The sequence below is a fragment of the Pogona vitticeps genome, chromosome 5 (assembly GCF_051106095.1).
Source record: "Pogona vitticeps strain Pit_001003342236 chromosome 5, PviZW2.1, whole genome shotgun sequence".
In the NCBI taxonomy this organism is placed as follows: Eukaryota; Metazoa; Chordata; class Lepidosauria; order Squamata; family Agamidae; genus Pogona; species Pogona vitticeps.
This window is the reverse complement of record NC_135787.1, coordinates 21,772,154-21,790,100: the sequence shown is the minus strand read 5'-3', so window position 1 is coordinate 21,790,100 and position 17,947 is coordinate 21,772,154. Positions and strand designations below refer to the sequence as shown.

Here is a 17,947-nt window from a genome sequence, read left to right as displayed (position 1 = left end):
TGAAAGAGGAGAGTGCAAAAAACGGTCTGAAGCTCAACATAAAAAAAACTAAGAGCATGGCCACTGGTCCCATCACCTCCTGGCAAATATAAGGAGAAGATATGGAGGCAGTGGCAAATTTTACTTTCTTGGGCTCCATGATCACTGCAGATGGAGACAGCAGCCACGAAATTAAAAGACACCTGCTTCCTGGGAGGAAAGCGATGACAAACCTAGACAGCATAGTAAAAAGCAGGAACATCACCTTGCCAACAAAAGTCCGAATAGTCAAAACTATGGTTTTTCCTGTAGTGATGTACGGAAGTGAGAGGTGGACCATAAAGAAAGCTGATTGCTGAACAATTGATGCTTTTGAATTGTGGTGCTGGAGGAGGCTCTTAAGAGTCCTCTGGACTGCAAAGAGAACAAACCTATCCATTTTGAAGGAAATCAACCCTGAGTGCTCATTGGAAGGACAGATCCTGAAGCTGAGGCTCAAAAAATTTGGCCATCTGATGAGAAGAGAAGACTTCCTGTAAAAGACCCTGATATTAGGAAAGTGTGAAGGCAAGAGAAGGGGATGATAGAGGACAAGATGGTTGGACAGTATGATAGAAGCTACCAGCATGAATTTGACCCAACTCCAGGAGGCTGTGGAAGACAGGAGGGCCTGGCGTGCTCTCGTCCATGGGGTCACGAAGAGTTAGACACGACTAAACGACTAAACAACAACACAGAACAAAGAAGAAGAAGAAATCCAGTGGCTACCAAGGTTGCACACATCCTGCATTGCTTCTTTCCTTCTTTTATTTGTATCAGAACTTTGTACTGTTTAATGTTGTGGATGTACCATAGTTTTCCGTGTATAAGACGCCACCATGTATAAAACGCCCCCCCACTTTTCTAAATCAAAATTTCTTTATTTGCAAGAAAGAGGAGGGGGGCAAGCTCCTGCTTTCCTCCTACATATTCATTGCAAAAAGCAGCTGTGCCTCTCCAGGTTTTGCAAAGAATATGAAGGGGGGAAGCGATTTCTGTTTTCCCCCTACATTTTTGTTGCAAAAAGCTGCTTTCTGCTTCCAGGTTTTGCAAAGAAAATGCAAGGGGAAAGCAATTTGCAATGAAAATATAGGGGGAAGTAGGAATCGCTTCCCCCCTGCATTTTCTTTGCAAAACCTGGAGAGGGGGAGCTGCATTTTGCAGTGAAAATATAAGGAGAAAGCGGAAATCGCTTTTCCCCTGCATTTTCTTTGCAAAACCTGGAGAGGGCGAGCTGCATTTTGCAATGAAAATGTAAGAAGAAAGCGGAAATCGCTTCCCCCCTGCATTTTCTTTGCAAAACCTGGAGGGGAACTTCCGAGTATAAAACGACCCTCAATTTTTCCTTCAATTATTTTAGGAAAAAGTGTCATTTTATATACGGAAAAATATGGTACCTGAAATATAGGAAAAATTAAAAACTGTTGGCTAATCCTTCACTTCCAGAAGTGTTGCTCTGTAAACATCCTGGTGACCCAACGGCCCTTTTTAGTCCCACAATTGAGAATAATTTCCATTAACATAGAGAACATCTCTTCCTTCACGGCTTTGCCTACAATACACTTGAGCTGCATAGCAGTTTCCCAGGCCTTATCATCATACTACGGCAGGTGGAAAGCTCCTCATAAAGCAAAAGGCAAGATTTTCCCCCTTTTTGTGTGGCTTCAGTGACAACATGGTTTGTGAGATGTGTTGCAGCCATGCTGTGAATAGGCTGAAGTGCTCACACCTACGAACTCTCTCACCATTTCTTTCCCTTTGCTTTTCAGGTGCTGACAGTGCACGAGCACTGTCCCCCCCCCCCCAAGCAAAAATGATTTTCCCAAGGAAAAAGAAAAGAAAACAGGAAGAAAGAAAGCCAATCTCTGTGAACAGCCATTTACCTTTCCGATGGGTAGCAGGGGCCGCTTGCCAATACTGTATTTAGCCCTGACCAGGTACAACCATTTTTCAAATTCATTTTCTTTCTTCTTCCCCACTTTTGGAGGTCTGCACAACCCCTAGGGGATCACCGAGGAGACAACTGGCTCTTGGTCGAATCCAAGTTAGAAATCTACCTCACGCATGAAAATCAAACGTTTTCATGCTACTTGCCCTGAGATTTGTCTCCCTGCATGGAGATCTAGAGAAGTGCAGTAATTCCCTGAAACGCCAGCTGGCAGCCCCAAAGGTGGCAAACCTTACTGATCATGTACAGTGTTTTACTAGAACTGGGCTCACAGGGTCAAAAATAGAGGGGCTCACAGGGTCAAAAGGTGCTTTCTGAGTAGCAGGGGACCATGACATCAGCCATAGCCCTCAGCTTTCCCTACAGGCTTTGCTGCTGTCTTCATCTTCATCATCTACACTGGTTCTTAACCTTGGGTTACTCAGGAGTTTTGGACTGCAACTCCCAGAAGCCTTCACCACCAACTGTGCTGGCTGGTGTTTCTGGGAGTTGCAGTTCAAAAACATCTGAGTAACAAAGAACCACTGATTCTACCATACCACTGATTTTATAGCTTGCTTCCTCAAATTCAGGATTAGAAGCAGGAATAGAGGAAGTTTTTTTGTGCTGGAACAGAAATGACATGCTCTGAAATGGCTCTGCTTCTGCCCCAGTGCAGCATATAGCTGCCACATTTTCTTTTAATGCAAACGGGTAGGAGATAACAACGAATACAAGACGGCAGCAAATGAAACATCTACATTCGTCCCTTAAGTGACTGTTCTTCAATGAGTGCCCTCCACATGCATTGAACTACAACTTCCAATGGCCATAATGGCAGGGGATTATGGATGCTGTAGTCAAACACCCTCTGCAGGTCAACAGGTTGCGGAGGCAGTCCAACATAACAAGGGAGGGTATATCTGCATTCTGATGGAGACACATTCTGATTGAGCTTTCTAGGGAATATCAAGCTGAAGAGGACAGGCTTGCTGTCCATATTGCCATTAGTCTTTGTAGTCCTTTTCTCTCTCTCTTAAAGTAATGAGAATGAAGGCTTATCAAGTCCCTTACCTGTTTTTCTGACAGCGCATGATGGCTTCTTGTTACCAGCATGAGTTCGGTTCACTTGTTGCTGAAAAACTACAGTGAAAAGCAAATTAGGAAATCTGTCACAACAACAGCCTGACCAGAAATGCAATTATCCTTCCAAATTCCATTGTAAACATTTCTAAACCCCTTGAAAAAGGCAGATCTCTCATTTGGGGGACTGCTGGTACTTTGGAATGCCAAAACTGTCTGTTCTGCCTGAAGTCTAAAATCATGCTCAAAGACACTCTTTTCCCTTCACTTTCTCAAGTGTTGATTGGCTTTCAGACTCAATGAGTAGTATGACTGAGAAGCTAGGATAGGTGGATCAGCTGAACCTATTTGATCTGGAACGGTGTTCCTTGACACATGACTGTCTTTCTTGAAAAACTGTGTGCTGATAGTGCAGCAAGTGAGACATTACTAACTGCTTATAGACAGTGCACTCTCGTGTCCACCGCTAGTGTAAGACTTTTGCTACAGTGGATCAATCCTAGCATGATATGCTTAGCACATTTTTAGAAGAGCTGCTCCCCCAAGTGGTGAAAGGTATCAGCATAGCTCATGATTTTCTTCTCTTTAATGTGCCTTGTTTTGTGATTGTTTATTGGAAGGTAAACATGGGCTTAATTTGCAAATCTGATTGTGGAAGCATTCTGGCAGAAGAAATCCCACTGTGGGTGGGAAATGGGTTAATTGTAAGGAATACACATTTTCCTTAATGTCTTGTTTGACCCAATGGTGAAACCTTTTCTCTGTGTATAAAATTCTGCCTGTGGAAGGCAATTCTATACTGCCCAATGGATGTTAGGTTATGGCAAGGTCACAGTGTTAGTCAGAAAAGATGGGAGAGTTCAGATTGTGGCCTCTACTAAAGCCCCAGAAAATGAAATTGATTGAGTCCAGGACAATATCCCTGATTAGGAACTACTTTAATTGACAAGCCGGGGGATTTCTGCTGACTTTTTGCAATGCTGAAGCAATCACAAAAATGGAATTACTTCTCCAGCTGTTCAAAGTCAAATCGCTAGGGCCACTTTATATTCAGTGTGTTGCTGAAAATGAATTCAGCTGGCAACACACTCTGGATGAGGTAAGAGAAAATAAATTATTCACTTTTTTGAGTGAATCAGGGAGGCACATACTAAATAGCGATACAGCAGGTTCATGGACACCTCTGTATTTTAGGAAAAAATAATGAAGAAATATATACAGCAGTTAACAAGCTAGGAAAATCACAAGGTCAAAGTGCAACAATGCACCACAGTATGTGAGCCCAACTAGTGGTATTAATTCTATCCCGAGAAAGCACTGTGCAATGCATGTACATGCCTGATTGAAAAAAAATAAGTTTAATTGCCCATAATAAGTTCATGTACATTGGCCTCAATCTTTCAAATATGTCGAGTTTGCCCCATAAATTTCTTACACCACACTGATGCTATATTTTGCTTGATTTTAGTTACTAAACATTTCAGAAACTCCCTTCTAAGGATATCTAGACCACAGAATCACGTTTTCTAAGTAGGTCAGACATGGTAAAGTGGGACATATTTTTCCTTTCTAGCTGTTCTTTCAATAACTTTGATACCTCTCCTGAAAAAACTCTTTCCATACAGATTGGTTAGGCATCCTTCAGTCTCGAGAGACTATGGTAATATGCTCTGTATGGAGGATTTGGAAAGTGTCCTCTCCAGAGCACAAAGCCTGGGTAAATAATATGGAGGATAGGCTGTTACCCAGGCAGCAAATCCCCCCTCTCCACATAGCTGAAGTAGTTCAATGGAAAGGCAAGAGCCAATACAACTGGTTCCAGCGACGTCGCAGGAGTTGACAGAACAACACGAACTGCCTCTATGACTCCGGCTCCGAATTTTGCCTCGAGGTTAACTCCTGAAGCCTTTTCCATCAGTGGATAGAGCCACAAGGCAGTGGAGGTTTGAAATCATAGTTTTCCTTTTCCTATATGGACTGCCTTCCAAGGCTGACGAGCCCCACCTACCCGGCCTGCTCTCTAACAGTGCGGATGTACGATCTGACCCTTAAAGCTTTCCTACCTAGAGATGTATGCAATGTTAATTGGCTTTCCTGTTTACCAGATTAGGGTCAAAAGAGAATTTCATGCGCCATTAGGCACGCACTTCTGCTCCCCCTCATTTAAAGCTGAAACCCCGCCCTCTCAGACTATGCAATCAGGGAGAACAAAGGTCAGCCTAGGAAAAAAATACCTTACCAAAATATCTACCCAAACATACCTCAGCTCCTGCCTCAGCTTCTTCTTCAAGAAAAGGCCATTTGTCTAAAAATTGTTCATGACATTATATCTTAAGCAGATCTCTGTTTTTGGTTTCCCTTCTGCTCCTGTATAAGAAGTGCGATACCTATCTTTTCTGCTTTCTTCTTGCTTGCTCTTTCTTCTCTTTTCCTTCTGCAAATATTTACCCAACTAAACTATACGGTAAATCACCTTCCTGTACCTATTGGTCCTCTCAAGGAAAAAGCCTTTGCTTTTGCTGGTCCTAAGCTGGGCAGTGACTGGGCTTTAGCTCAATCTTCCAGTAGCCAACTCCACTTATGACTTGGACTTGGATGGATAAAATACAGAATGGAAATTTATTTTACGTAGGGACACTTTAAAGACCATAGTCAGAATCCTACAGAGAAAAACTGGGCATATGCAATAGTGCAACATTTTCTCCCTCTCTCTCCGGCAGGTCTCTCATGCAAGGGCCTGCGTGAGACTGACTTCACAACTAGTGTGGGACCCAGCATGTGAAGACAAGGAGCTGGGGAGAGGACACTTGTGTGATTATCAGTACGTTCCACATAACCGCAAGAGAAATCTAATTCATATGTTCAGTACTTTACTGTAACATACAGCAAGGAATATCAACTATGGGTCTACAAGTATGGGAACCTGCAAAAATATATATCGAAGTAAAAAGAGAGGAAACATAACATATCATCCATACGGTTTATTAGCAAGGTTCTGCCCCCTCTTCGCAGAGTTAACAAACCAGACACAGCAACATCTGAAAATGTTGAAGTGCAGCCTCCCCTGCCTTGATTCATATACATTTTCCTATCCAAGGAATATATCCAACAAGTTACATGTTGCACTGGCATGTCTGTTCATAGGACAGGATCTTAGAATTATAAACATCTACCCAGAACATGTGTATTATGTGTAAGACAAAGCCTACGTATTCATACACTGAAATCCTGTTGCTCAGAGTAATAAGTAGTAACTAGAGTAGGCTTAGTGAATCAGTGAGGTTGTGGTGAGTCAACTCCTTTGTAAATTCTGTTGATTCAAATGGGTCTACTCTATTTGAATCTTATTTTAGCATAATCAATAATAACTAGGTTAGGCCTATTTAATTCAATGGGACTTAAGGACTAGTTGACTCACCCAGTCCTTACCGATTCAGTGGGCTTACTCTAGTGCAACTTACTATACTAACGCAAGTTTCTCAAAGTCACCTTTCTGGTTGTGAGACTATGCCTTCTTATTTGGTAGCCTTTTTTTAAACAACAAAAGTAGTTCAGTAGTTTAGCAATATACTTGGAACAATATCCTAGGGATATAAAAATACTTTTTAAAAAATTCTCAGTGTATTTACTTGCAATTGCAAATAAGCAAGATTCTTGACACCACTGTGAAAGTGAGATATCTGGTCTTGTTCTCTCCCTCTCCCACTATTTTTCTGTTGAAGACAGATTGCACAGAAACAGTTCCTCACGGCATAATTGTTGTGCAATACTGGGACAGTGCACAGAATTACAGAGGGATTTCCTGCAAGAAAAGCAATTACAATGGACCTTTTAAAGACCCTATTTTTGAGCTTGTACAAGGCAGAAGAGTATCCTTTTTCCATGAAGGAAATAGTAGAACAACAGCATGTCTCGTCCACCTACTATTGAATGCCATTGAGTGATGATTCAGGGAAGCTTTGGCAAGATTTGGGAGAAATAGGAAGGACTTTGCTTGACCAGAAACCATTTGAGTGGAGTTTCTCAAGACACAGTTTTCTAACCTGTGCAAGACAGAAGTGTAGGACAGCATAGGACAGTGAGCTTTTTTCTGCACAGAAAACTGTAGAGCACTGTGTGTGTCAGAATGAAATTTTTTGTGGGAGAGTGGGGTAGCATGGACTTTGGTAGGATTTATATTGGTGAAGAAAGACTCTATTCAGCCAGTGGAGTTTTATTTACAACCTCACATGTTGTCTGTAGTTTGGATAACTCAGAGGGACTTTTCTGGGCTGGCATGATTGTCAATCTATCCAGCACTAACCAATCCTTCTTTTCAACTTTTGAATTCAAAGACAACCCCTGCCTCTCTGCTGAGTGTTCTATCCCTCTGTCTTGTTAGTTGGTGGCAGTTGTTTGTTGATGTTGATCTAGTTGGTTGGTTGCTAGTAAGTGTGTAGTAAAGAAAGCAGTATACAGAAGTCTGTAATTTCAAGCAACTACAAGTAAAGAAGCATTTTTAATTCTTTCTCCTACAAACGTCTCAGAGTGAGTTTTGGAAATTTCAAGAGGATTTTGGGGAACTGGAGAAAGGGGCAGACTTTTGGGGGTACTTGTATCTATTCTGTTCTGTGGATCTCTCTACTTCTATTGTCTAGCAAAAAGAGAATTTTACCAGAAATTCAAAACTCTGCAACATATGCTAGAATTCTGTAGCCACAAATTCTAAATATTGCACCACACTACAAATCCTGTGATTCCAAAGCACAATTTAGTTTTTCTGTCTCAGTGAGACACTGATTATCATCTAGTGATTGTGTGCAGAAATCATTAATAAGTGCCTTACTAATGCCTTCCTGAAAATGAACATTTATGAGATGATTCTGAATAATACAGTAAATCAAAGCTGTAAAGTTAATTGAACTTGCATTGAAAAGCATTAACTTTGGGTGAATTTAGTTAATTCGTTCTTCTCTTCTCTTAATGTAGGTTGCTGAAGCAGCAAGAGACTGATTTGCTGCATTGGAAGCTCCACCTGTTATGACAAAAGCCTTCAAATCTCATTGATGACATTATATGAGACTTGTTGCCTTGAAGTGAAGAAAACACTCAGCACAAATGAAATAACACCAGAGGAAATTGTTTCCCAATGAGAAATATGCCTGTTATCAGGCCATCAAAATAAAACTGCAGTTCTAGCAAGAGCCTAGGGTGGTGGGTGGAAGGTTATGCAATCTGGCTAACCTGGGAATGCAGCCCCACCATTAGGCAGCGAGAAAGTAATATTTAGGGTGATGTGAAAAGCCAGCTAATGATTAACATTTTTGTTTCATTTGGCTTATTATTGAATGAGGGTGCTGGTGAAATTTTTCTGAGATTTTCCTGTAACTTGGCTGGCTTTGACCAGCACACACCTTGGCTGCAGTGAGTGGTGTTTTACCACAGGCGACAAAATGTTTCAACCCAACTCTGGCTCCTTATTATAACACTGTCAATGCCAATATCAACAGCCCAGTCTCCTCTGATAGGAAGCCACTCTGGCATAAGGTAACTCACTTCCATGTCTCCTCTCATCCTTTAATTTACCACCTCACTCAACCTTTTGTCCTTTTACTTTTGCATAAGTGGGAGAAAAGTAAAAGCAGGAATGGGGCAGAATGGGGACTTGAGTTTAAAAAACAATGCCAAATAGAATGAGATGGACAAACATTAGAACAATATTTTCGACCTCAATCTCCCCCCCCCCCAAATTGCTCATTCATTAACCTATGATTGTCCCCCAAACCTTCCAGAATGGGATGCAGCATTCCAGAACAACAGCTTCTGAGAAGGATAATCAAACCAAATATTTTGCCTGGAACGGCTACTTGAATGTTATTCTCAGAGCCATTTTGGAACTGGTTGCATCAATCCTCTCTAGTCGAATTGGAATGAGTTAATACCGTTGGGTTGTTCTACTCAGAAGTCACCATTTTGCATTAGTTTTTGCAATTTCAATTTTCTGCCTGGATCAGATATTAGAATGTTATTCTCAGGGGTGTTTTGTGTCTGGCGGCATCAGTCTCCTTCAGTTGGATGGGATGGGTGAATTTTGTTGTGCTGCCCTATTCAGAAGTTACCATTCTGGGCTTTCCCCCACAATATCAATTGTTTGCCTAGAATGAGTACTGAAATGTTGTTACCAGGGCATTTTGGGTCTGGTTGCATTGATCTCCTCCAGCTGGATAGGATGACTGCATTTTGTTGGGCTGCACTACAGAAGTCACCGTTCTGCTACGTTTTTGGCAATATTGATTTTCTGTCCAGCACAGGCAGTAGAATGTTGTTCCTGTGGGGTGTTTTGGCTGTTTGCATTTGTTCAATGGGGCAGGGGAATTTTATTGGGTTGCTCCACTTGGAAGTCACCACTCTGAGCATGTTTTCACAACGTCAGTTTTATGCCAGTAATAAGTACTGGACTGATGATTTGTGGCTTGCTGCATCTGTTTCATCTAGTCACACATGTGTCATGAATTTGGTTTGATTATCTTACTTGGAAGTTGCCATTCTGGTGTTCCATTATGGCAGGATTTGGGGGGGGGCAATAAAGGGTTAATGAATGAGTAACATTTTGGGAATTTGAGGTCTAAAATATTGTTCTGATGTTTATCTATTGCATCCCACTCTTTTTGGAATAAATTGTTATTAAGATTTTCCCATTCCATCCCATTCCATTCTGTTCCAGCTTTTGTCTGGTCCTGTATAAATGTCTTACTTATTACTTTGCTTGTCCTTATTAAAAATGACAGTCAGAAAATCTCTAGAGTGCATTCCAAATTCAGTGTGATGCTCTGAGCATGTGATCTCTTTTTCCCTTTTATTTTTTTTAGAAAAGCAGCTGTGGGAATATGCTGGTAGCTTCCTCATGTATTGATTCTGCAATGAAAGTCACATTACAGGGCTACCATAAGCTGCAGAAGGCAAAACATGTAGGGTGAGCACACACATGCCAAGCTTTTCCCATTAGATGAAAAAGAGCTCTGGGGTAATACTGTGGAATGATTTGCACTGGGAAACTGGAACAATGAAGAGGAACAGAGAAAGGATTAGCTCCCTTCCTTTGGCTGTGACTGTGAATAAAATTACCAGTAGATTTTAGGAAATGCATATATGCAGCTCACCCAGTTTGATGGTAAGGCTGCAATGCTATGCTAAATTATCCGGGAGTAATTTCCTCAAGTTTTCCTATGAAGCACCTTCCTTAGATGTTAGGAAATAATCTACAATACCTCTTGGCCTCACCTTCCTTTTTTTTGCAGGGGAGGGGTCAGTAGCACAGACTTTCTTTTTGGGGTGCCACAGTCTCCTCCACTTTTCCCTGGGCATTGGGCCTGTGCCCATGCACCAAGGAAGAAGGGGTGAGACACAGTCCAGATTGATCCGGATGCCAAAATTCCTAGTTCAAGTTCTGTCTAGCATGCTCACCCTGAGCTTAGTCTTTGCACCAGGAGAGCCAGGGAAGCATAGCAATTCCCTTGGACTTTGGCTGATGCGTGGTGAGCCCGCACTCCTGCTACTTGAAACGGATGCTCTTTTTCTCTGTATCTGAATTTTATTTCCTATTTTCTGTTTTTTTTGTTTGCAAGGTTGTCAGATCAGCAGCTTCCCTCTCCCTGAGAGTTCAGGGCCAAAACATGAACTCATGGGACAGGCCTTTGGGATGTCACAGTATGGTGCATTGTGTAGCAAACACAAAGATATACATGTGCGACAATGTGGATTTCCTGCACTACTTCCTAAAGCAATATTGGATGTGTACCACACATGCAAACTCTTCATATTGAGCCTCTGAACCTTGGTAATTACTGGGAATACGGTGGAGATATATGCTCAGGCATTAAAGCAACTATGTACAGACAAACAAACCCCCCACAAACACATAGAAAATCAAACTTTCAATTTCTACTGCACTGCTTACTCTAAGATTTGCTTCTCTGCCTGGTGAAACATGGCTGAGATTCCAGCTGGTGCCCCACAACCAATCACTGCTTGTGTTGTTGCCCCAGAGTGCTTTCTGTGTTAGGTCAATTCTGAATTTACAAGCCTGTTCTGTCCCAAGCAAGAGGACTGAGTCTCAAGTCACACTGTCTCCTGGAGACTCTCTGGTGGAGAGTGGGTGAATCAAAGAAAAATACAGAAGCACTAACCACAGTTGGCAGGCCTCCTCATTGGCAGACTTAGCCAGGGATGCCAGTGAGTCATGAAGCACTGAGACTGAACTATCCCCCTCAGGCCCAAGGCAATCCTCAAAGGTCAGAGCTGAGCTACATGGCAGATCACTACGAACAAAACTGCACCTGTCAGTGGTTAAACTGTGCTAACTTCACCTTCTAGGGTGGATGATCTTGTGCCAGCAGTGAGCATGCAAACCTCTGTTGCTATGTGTGAGGCAACAAAGTGCTCTCATGCATTTATTCAACAGTTATTCTGGCACGGTGTAGATGGAAGTGGATGGTTATAACCAGGGGAAGAATATTAAAAACGCAAGGAAATGGGAAAGGTGCACACAGAGAGAGTACACGCCATCTGGATGCAGATCCACTTGGCACTATTGGGCATCTCCACCTGGGGGAAGCATCCCTATCTTGTAGAATATTTACTCGGGCATAAATTGTGCAACAACTGCTTGGGATGGGCAGGCAGGAGAATCATAGCCGTTTATTGGAGAGGCAGAATTATTTTGCAATGTCTTCTTTCTCTAAATGGAAACCTCCCTCTAAAGGGTGCTGGTGCTTTCTCTCTCTCTCTCTGTGTGTGTGTGTGTGTGTGTGTGTGTGTGTGAGAGAGAGAGAGAGAGAGAAAGAGATCTACACTTTACACGGTAATGCTGTACAGACAATAGGCAAAGAAAGCATGTTGTACAGACAATAGGTAAAGAAAGCCTCTCAGCTTCATTCCACAATCTGAATAACTAGTCTCAGCATGAAGCTATGTGGCTCCCTTGCGCTACCTCTTCCCCACTCAACTCCAGTGGACTGTCTTTGAATACACAGTCTATTCGGCTTCCTCATTCATATCTACATTTATAGTGAGCCTCAGAGCCTGGTGAAAAGTAAGCAAGATTCTGCCCAGGACTGAACCTGAAGCATGAAAGTAATGAATTACAAGGAACCCCATAAACTTCAACAAGTTACCTTTGTTTTGGCAATGAGCACATGACAATGTTAAATTTTGTTGAAGGGAGAACAACTTTACTTCTTGGTGTAATGAGTAATGTAGCTGCTTTTTGCTCATCTTTACAAGGTATTTAGGAGACATTTTAATTCCAGTTTATTCCATTCTCCTATGAATTTTGAGATGGCTTTCCCCCCTTTCCTAAACATGGCAATGAAACAGCAACAAAAGTCATGAGTACACAAAAGGCAACACACACAGCTTTTTTTTAAAAAAACTTCCTAGCAAGTAATGATAATGAATATTGAAATGCTTCATTAAGTAACAGGAATGAGTCACTTTTTAAAAGGAAGTTTCCAAGCTCTAGCTGAACCTGACATATTCTGCTCTACACCAACAGGCTTTTGAGAAACAGACTCATCTCCCTGAGATGTGTCACATATGTCCACACATCATTTAATTTCTTTATTTCATCAGCTTACTTCATAATACAGGAGTCATTTATTCTTTCATAAGCTATGCATGGATTTCCCTATTCATGTGTCCTGTCTTCACAGAAATGTTCAAAAACAAATCAGATCAGGGGTATATATTTGATTTGGAAGTGACAAGGAGGTGGAGCGAAGAGCTTCTAGTCACTCTGGAGCAGAGCAATAAACCATTCGGCATTTGTGAGATTACAAAAATGTTCAAAGAAGTGGAGTTATTTGAATGAAGAAAGCAAAATCAAATGTAAGCCTGTTATTAGTATTCTGAGATGCAGGTTCCAAAGGAGAAGGTGAATGAGGGCTGAACGTCTTAGAAAATCCAGGATATCTCCCGACATTCCAACCACTGCAAGCTGAGAGGGCTTAAACTGAGATTTCTTGTTGTTACAGGCTGTCAGGTTGGATCTGATTTATAGTGATCATATTAGGGCTTTCAAGGTAAATAAGATATTTTAAGGAGTGCTTTACTAGTTCCACTTCCCGCTATGTTTCCACGGCTGAGCAGGGATTCAAACCCAAGTGCCCTAGTCCACCACTCTGTCCACTACACCACACTTGAATTCCTGTAGGCTGAGAGAGTGTACTGTATGATGCACAGTGTATCAACCTAGTTATTTCATGGTTTTCTTATGCACATCATAGTTTTCTTATACACATCATTGGGAAGCTCACACCAGACTAAATCTGCAGGCATTTCAAAGAACTGAATTGGTCTCCCAGTTGAATTGGATGACCCTTGCATAACCCTAATATATACATACCTCTGTGTTTCCATGTGCATGAGCTCGGGCATGTGTGCGTGCAAATGTGTATAGGTATAAACACAAGCATATACACACACACCAACTCAACTGGTTCATTGTCCCTATAATTTCTTGCATACCATCAAAGTCACCATCTTTCCTCATGGCTTGGATTGTTCATGTCCAAGAAAGATATTGCAAAATTAGAATCAAGAAAGTCTGTAGGTTTGAGGGCATGATACATATAGTATTTTGACCACATATGCAGAGGACTTTCTAGAGATGAAGTGCTAACTCACATTACCTTGAGCTATGTAAGGCGTGCTCTCCTCTTTCACAGGCATGAAAGAACGAGGTGCAGGTGCCGGTGGCCGGTTCATAATAAAGGATTTGCCTCCTCTTCTCTCTTTAATTGCATTACTGAGAATTATATCGTACACCCCATCTCTAAACTCAGCAGAAAGGTATGGATCTTCCTCTTCTACTTCCTCGGAGTTGTCTTCTTTTTGGTCTCCACGTATTATTTTGGTTACCTCTTCATCAGTCACTGTCTCCCATGCTGAAAAATACATACAATGATGTATGCATTATCTGAACTCCATGGTGGATGTGAAAACACCAGGAAAAGACCACCAATGTATACTTTATGCAAAAGATCTCAAGACTGCATGTGAGAATGCCCAGCAATTTTTTCAGGATGGTCGGGTATGCCGACACTGGTTCTTATTTCTTATAATTGCCTATGCAAATACTGGGAGAAACATTTCTATTTATTTATTTATTTATTTATTTATTTTATTTCTATCCCGCCTATCTGGTCATACTAGACCACTCCAGGCGGCTTACAATCAACCCAACAATAAAATTTTTAAAAACATTACAGATTAACAAAGATACAGATCAAAGAAAGTATAAAAAGAAAAAGATCGTCAGGGGTTATCTGTTGGGAAGGCCTGCCTATACATCCGTGTTTTTAATTGTTTCTTAAAAATGCCCAGCGAGGGAGCCGCGCGAATCTCAGGAGGTAAGTTATTCCAAAGGCGAGGAGCCACCGCCGAGAAGGCCCGATATCTGGTCTTTTCCTTCCGAGCCTCTCTCGGCGTCAGGCTCCTCAGCCTAACCTCCTGGCTCGCACGAGTGACACGGGTAGATCTAGGTGGGAGAAGGCATTCCACCAAGTATTGAGGTCCTAAACCATTTAGGGCTTTGTAAGTAAGCATTGAAGTCGATGCGGAATCGGATGGGCAGCCAATGCAATGTGGCCAGAGTGGGCGAGATATGTTGGTATCTTCTCACTCCACTAAGTAATCTGGCCGCAGCATTCTGCACCACCTGTAGTTTTCTGCAGCAGCCTCAAAGGTAGCCCCACGTAGAGCACATTGCAGTGGTCTAATCTTGAGATTACAAGCGGATGTACCAAAGTAGTGAGAACCCCCACATCAAGGTAGGGTCACAGCTGGGCTATCCGCCTGAGATGGAAAAATGCAGTACGGACCACAGACACCACCTGGGTTTCCATAGTGAGCGCCGGGTCCAGATGAATCCCCAAGCTGCGAACCCCATCCCTGGCAGGCAGGGTCACACCCCCAAAAGTGAGGGAGTTTCCCAAGTCCCCAACTGTGGGAGAACCCACCCTCAGTACCTCCGTCTTGTCCGGGTTCAGCCTCAGCCCGTTCTCCTGCATCCATTCCCATACGGTTTCTCACTCCAAATTACTAAATCTCCGTCTGATTCAAAAATCATTTCCTGAAACAGTTTTGCAAAAATATCTATACCTATAGGGCTGTAACTAGGGTAGAGCAATGGGGGCTTTGCTCCAGGGCACAAAAATTTAGAGGGCACCAAAATCTAGAGGTGAATCCACTGGTGAGTGTTACAAAAATATACAACGATATCTCCCAACCCTATTCCCTTCCCTTCCCCCACATCCAAATTTAACATTTCTCTTTTTTTTCGGGGGCACTCCACATTCTCCTCCTCCTTTTTCTTACTGAGGGTTTGCATTTATGCCTCAGAGCAACGTGAGCAGGATATGGTGCTGTTTGCCCTGGGTGCCAAAATAGCTAACTGCAGCTCTATATAACATTAGCATTCACCATATTATCAGCTTTTTAGCGTTTGAAAACTCTGACAGGAATAGGACTAGAAACATTAGGCTGAGAAATGAAATTCTGTTTTCCTGAATGCTCTTGTATTTCTATTGAGTCCTAAATTTCTGCTTAGAGCATATTTTTACTTATACCAGTCTCACTGTTATTGCTTTTCCCCAAAGGATTCTGGGAACATAGCTCAAAAATTCAGATGTGTTTTCCTATTTAAATACCAGCTGTGCTATTTTTGAGTAACTATTGCCATTTCTCATTACTTTAATATATTACTGGTGATTCTTTGTGATTTTAAATAAATTTTAATGCAACCTGCTGGGATTAATTAACATGAATGGATTAACAAACAAGTTAATTATGTGCCCCTTCCCCAAGATCTATCTGAGAATTGCATTTTGGCCAGAGCTGACAACAAAGTCCACTGAAAGAATGACAGTCCAAATATATCTCACTGGATTATCCCTTTAGAGAAAGACAGTCCAAATGTTTCTCTCTGGATTGCTGATGTCCCAATAAATAGGAATTCTCGAATCTGACAGGCACACTTCCCCCCCACTTGTAACATTTTAAACTTTGTGTTGTCCTGTTTTGAGGATTTTTTTTTTTTTTTTGGTCTTGTCAACAAGGAATGGAATGAAAATATTACTCATCTGCACTGGCCCCAATCAATAATTACAGTTGTTTTCACCATGAAAATGGCAAGTATATCTATTTTCACCTGGCTACCAAAGCTTGCAATACTGATTTCTCACCCATTCAACCTTACTATTTTAACCAGTTTATGCACCTCATTGTGCCACATACAACGAGCAGCCTCAAGTTACCTGTGTCTTTGGTTAAGCAATCCCAAGTTATCAGTCAGCTTCTCTTGGCTTTGTTCTAGAGTGTCCTGGCAGAATTGACCATATATCCCATAGCTTGTTGTTCTTTAGTCGTGTCCGACTCTTCGTGACCCCATGGACCAGAGCACGCCAGGCCCTCCTGTCTTTCACTGCCTCCCGGAGTTTGTTCAAACCCACAGCTACTGTTTCCTTAATCTTAGACCTCTAAGAAACCTTAGCTATTAATTCTGTGGCTCCTTCTTTAGAACAGTTATTATGGAGGTGCTTAAAGCTGGGTGGGCAACAAACAGTCTGACATTTCCATGTGCCCTCCTTCTGTTTTATGCTCCCCTCACAAGCCCCAACGGGCCACATGAGCTCTTTAGGTGGAGGTAACCCCATTTGAAGGATTGCCAGAAAAGAGTCCTTCTCTTGAAGGTGTTCTCCAGTTTGAAGGCTATCCAAGAGGGTGAAGACATAGGTGGCCTGTCAATTTGCATCAAATTTGGCATGAATAAAACCAAAGTAAAAACTAGTTACTACATGATGTCAAGCTAAGTATGGGGAAGTCAGGTGTGTTTCATTGAGAAATCATCTGTTTTTGATCTGGGGGGAAGTTAGTTTATTTTGTTCCAATTTGTCCAGCATTACTTTTCTCCACTTTCTGATGTCCTGATCCAGCCCAAAGGGGTCGTTGTGGAGAGATCAGGGGATGCGCTATTACACCAGTTCCCTTCAACTGAGTTCCTGTTGTCTCCCCTACTCCAAACAATTTTTCTTTTTCTTTTCAAATTATTCCTGCCAAAGGTAGTGCTGTACCAGATAAGCGCCATGTCATTTCAGGGAGGAAAAAAATTAAGAGGATGAAGGAAAAGGGTGGTCTTGGTAAAAAATGGTTTGGGACCTCGATATCTGGCAGAGCGTCTTCTCCCACCTAGTTCTACCCGAATCACCCGACATAGCCAGCAGGGACAGCTGAGGGGCCTAACACCAAGAGAGGCCCGGAAAGAAAGAACAAGAAACCGGGCCTTCTCAGCAGTGGCCCCTCGGCTCTGGAACAGCCTCCCGACAGAAATTCGTCCGGCACCCTCACTGGATGTTTTTAAAAACCATTTGAAAACATGGCTTTTCAGGCAGGCTTTTCCCTCCAGTCAATTAAACTGACCTTTGCTTTTTCTTTAATCTTTCCATCTTGGCAAGGATTTATAATAATTGTTAAAATTTTTGATGTTTTAAATGTTTTTAAGATGTTGTTTGTTATGTTTTTATGTATGTAAGCCACCCCGAGTAGACCTTGTCTAGGGGGACGGGGTAAAAATCAAATAAAAGTAAAGTAAAATTGCCAGTCTCAGCAATCATGGCTCTGTGGGTGATCACGGAAAAAAGGAAGGCTAATTGCCTTAGAACAAAGGAGTCGACAGCATGGATGTCCGAACCAGCAGAGCCTAAGGGTAACGCCCCGGGAGCTGTTTTAATTACTTAGCATGATTACATAATATGTTGTTAGAATTCAGATAAAAAACTAGTTACCTAATTGTAACTAGGACTGGCTGGAATAACTGTTTGATCTCATGCTCTACCTCTAAGCGAAAGGGCAGAAGAAGGGGCGACCCCACCTGCTGGCAGCTGC

At 42.1% G+C, this 17,947-nt stretch overlaps 1 protein-coding gene across 5 annotated transcripts in view; it reads right to left on the bottom strand.

Annotated features, from left to right (window-relative positions):
* Positions 1-17,947, bottom strand: part of BANK1 (B cell scaffold protein with ankyrin repeats 1) — a 193,187-nt gene that overhangs the window by 19,340 nt on the left and 155,900 nt on the right. For 4 of the 5 annotated variants that reach the window (XR_013545800.1, XR_002301625.3, XM_020805437.3 and 1 more), the window contains exons 10-11: positions 13,696-13,950; positions 3,020-3,088 (exon numbers count right to left, since the gene is read on the bottom strand). Coding sequence is in view for 3 of the 5 variants with exons in the window: in XM_020805437.3 (XP_020661096.3) it covers positions 3,020-3,088; positions 13,696-13,950 (324 nt within the window). In the remaining 2 variants the exon portion in view is untranslated. The remainder of the gene's footprint in view (positions 1-3,019; positions 3,089-13,695; positions 13,951-17,947) is intronic. The other variant, XM_078394622.1, reaches the window with a different exon arrangement.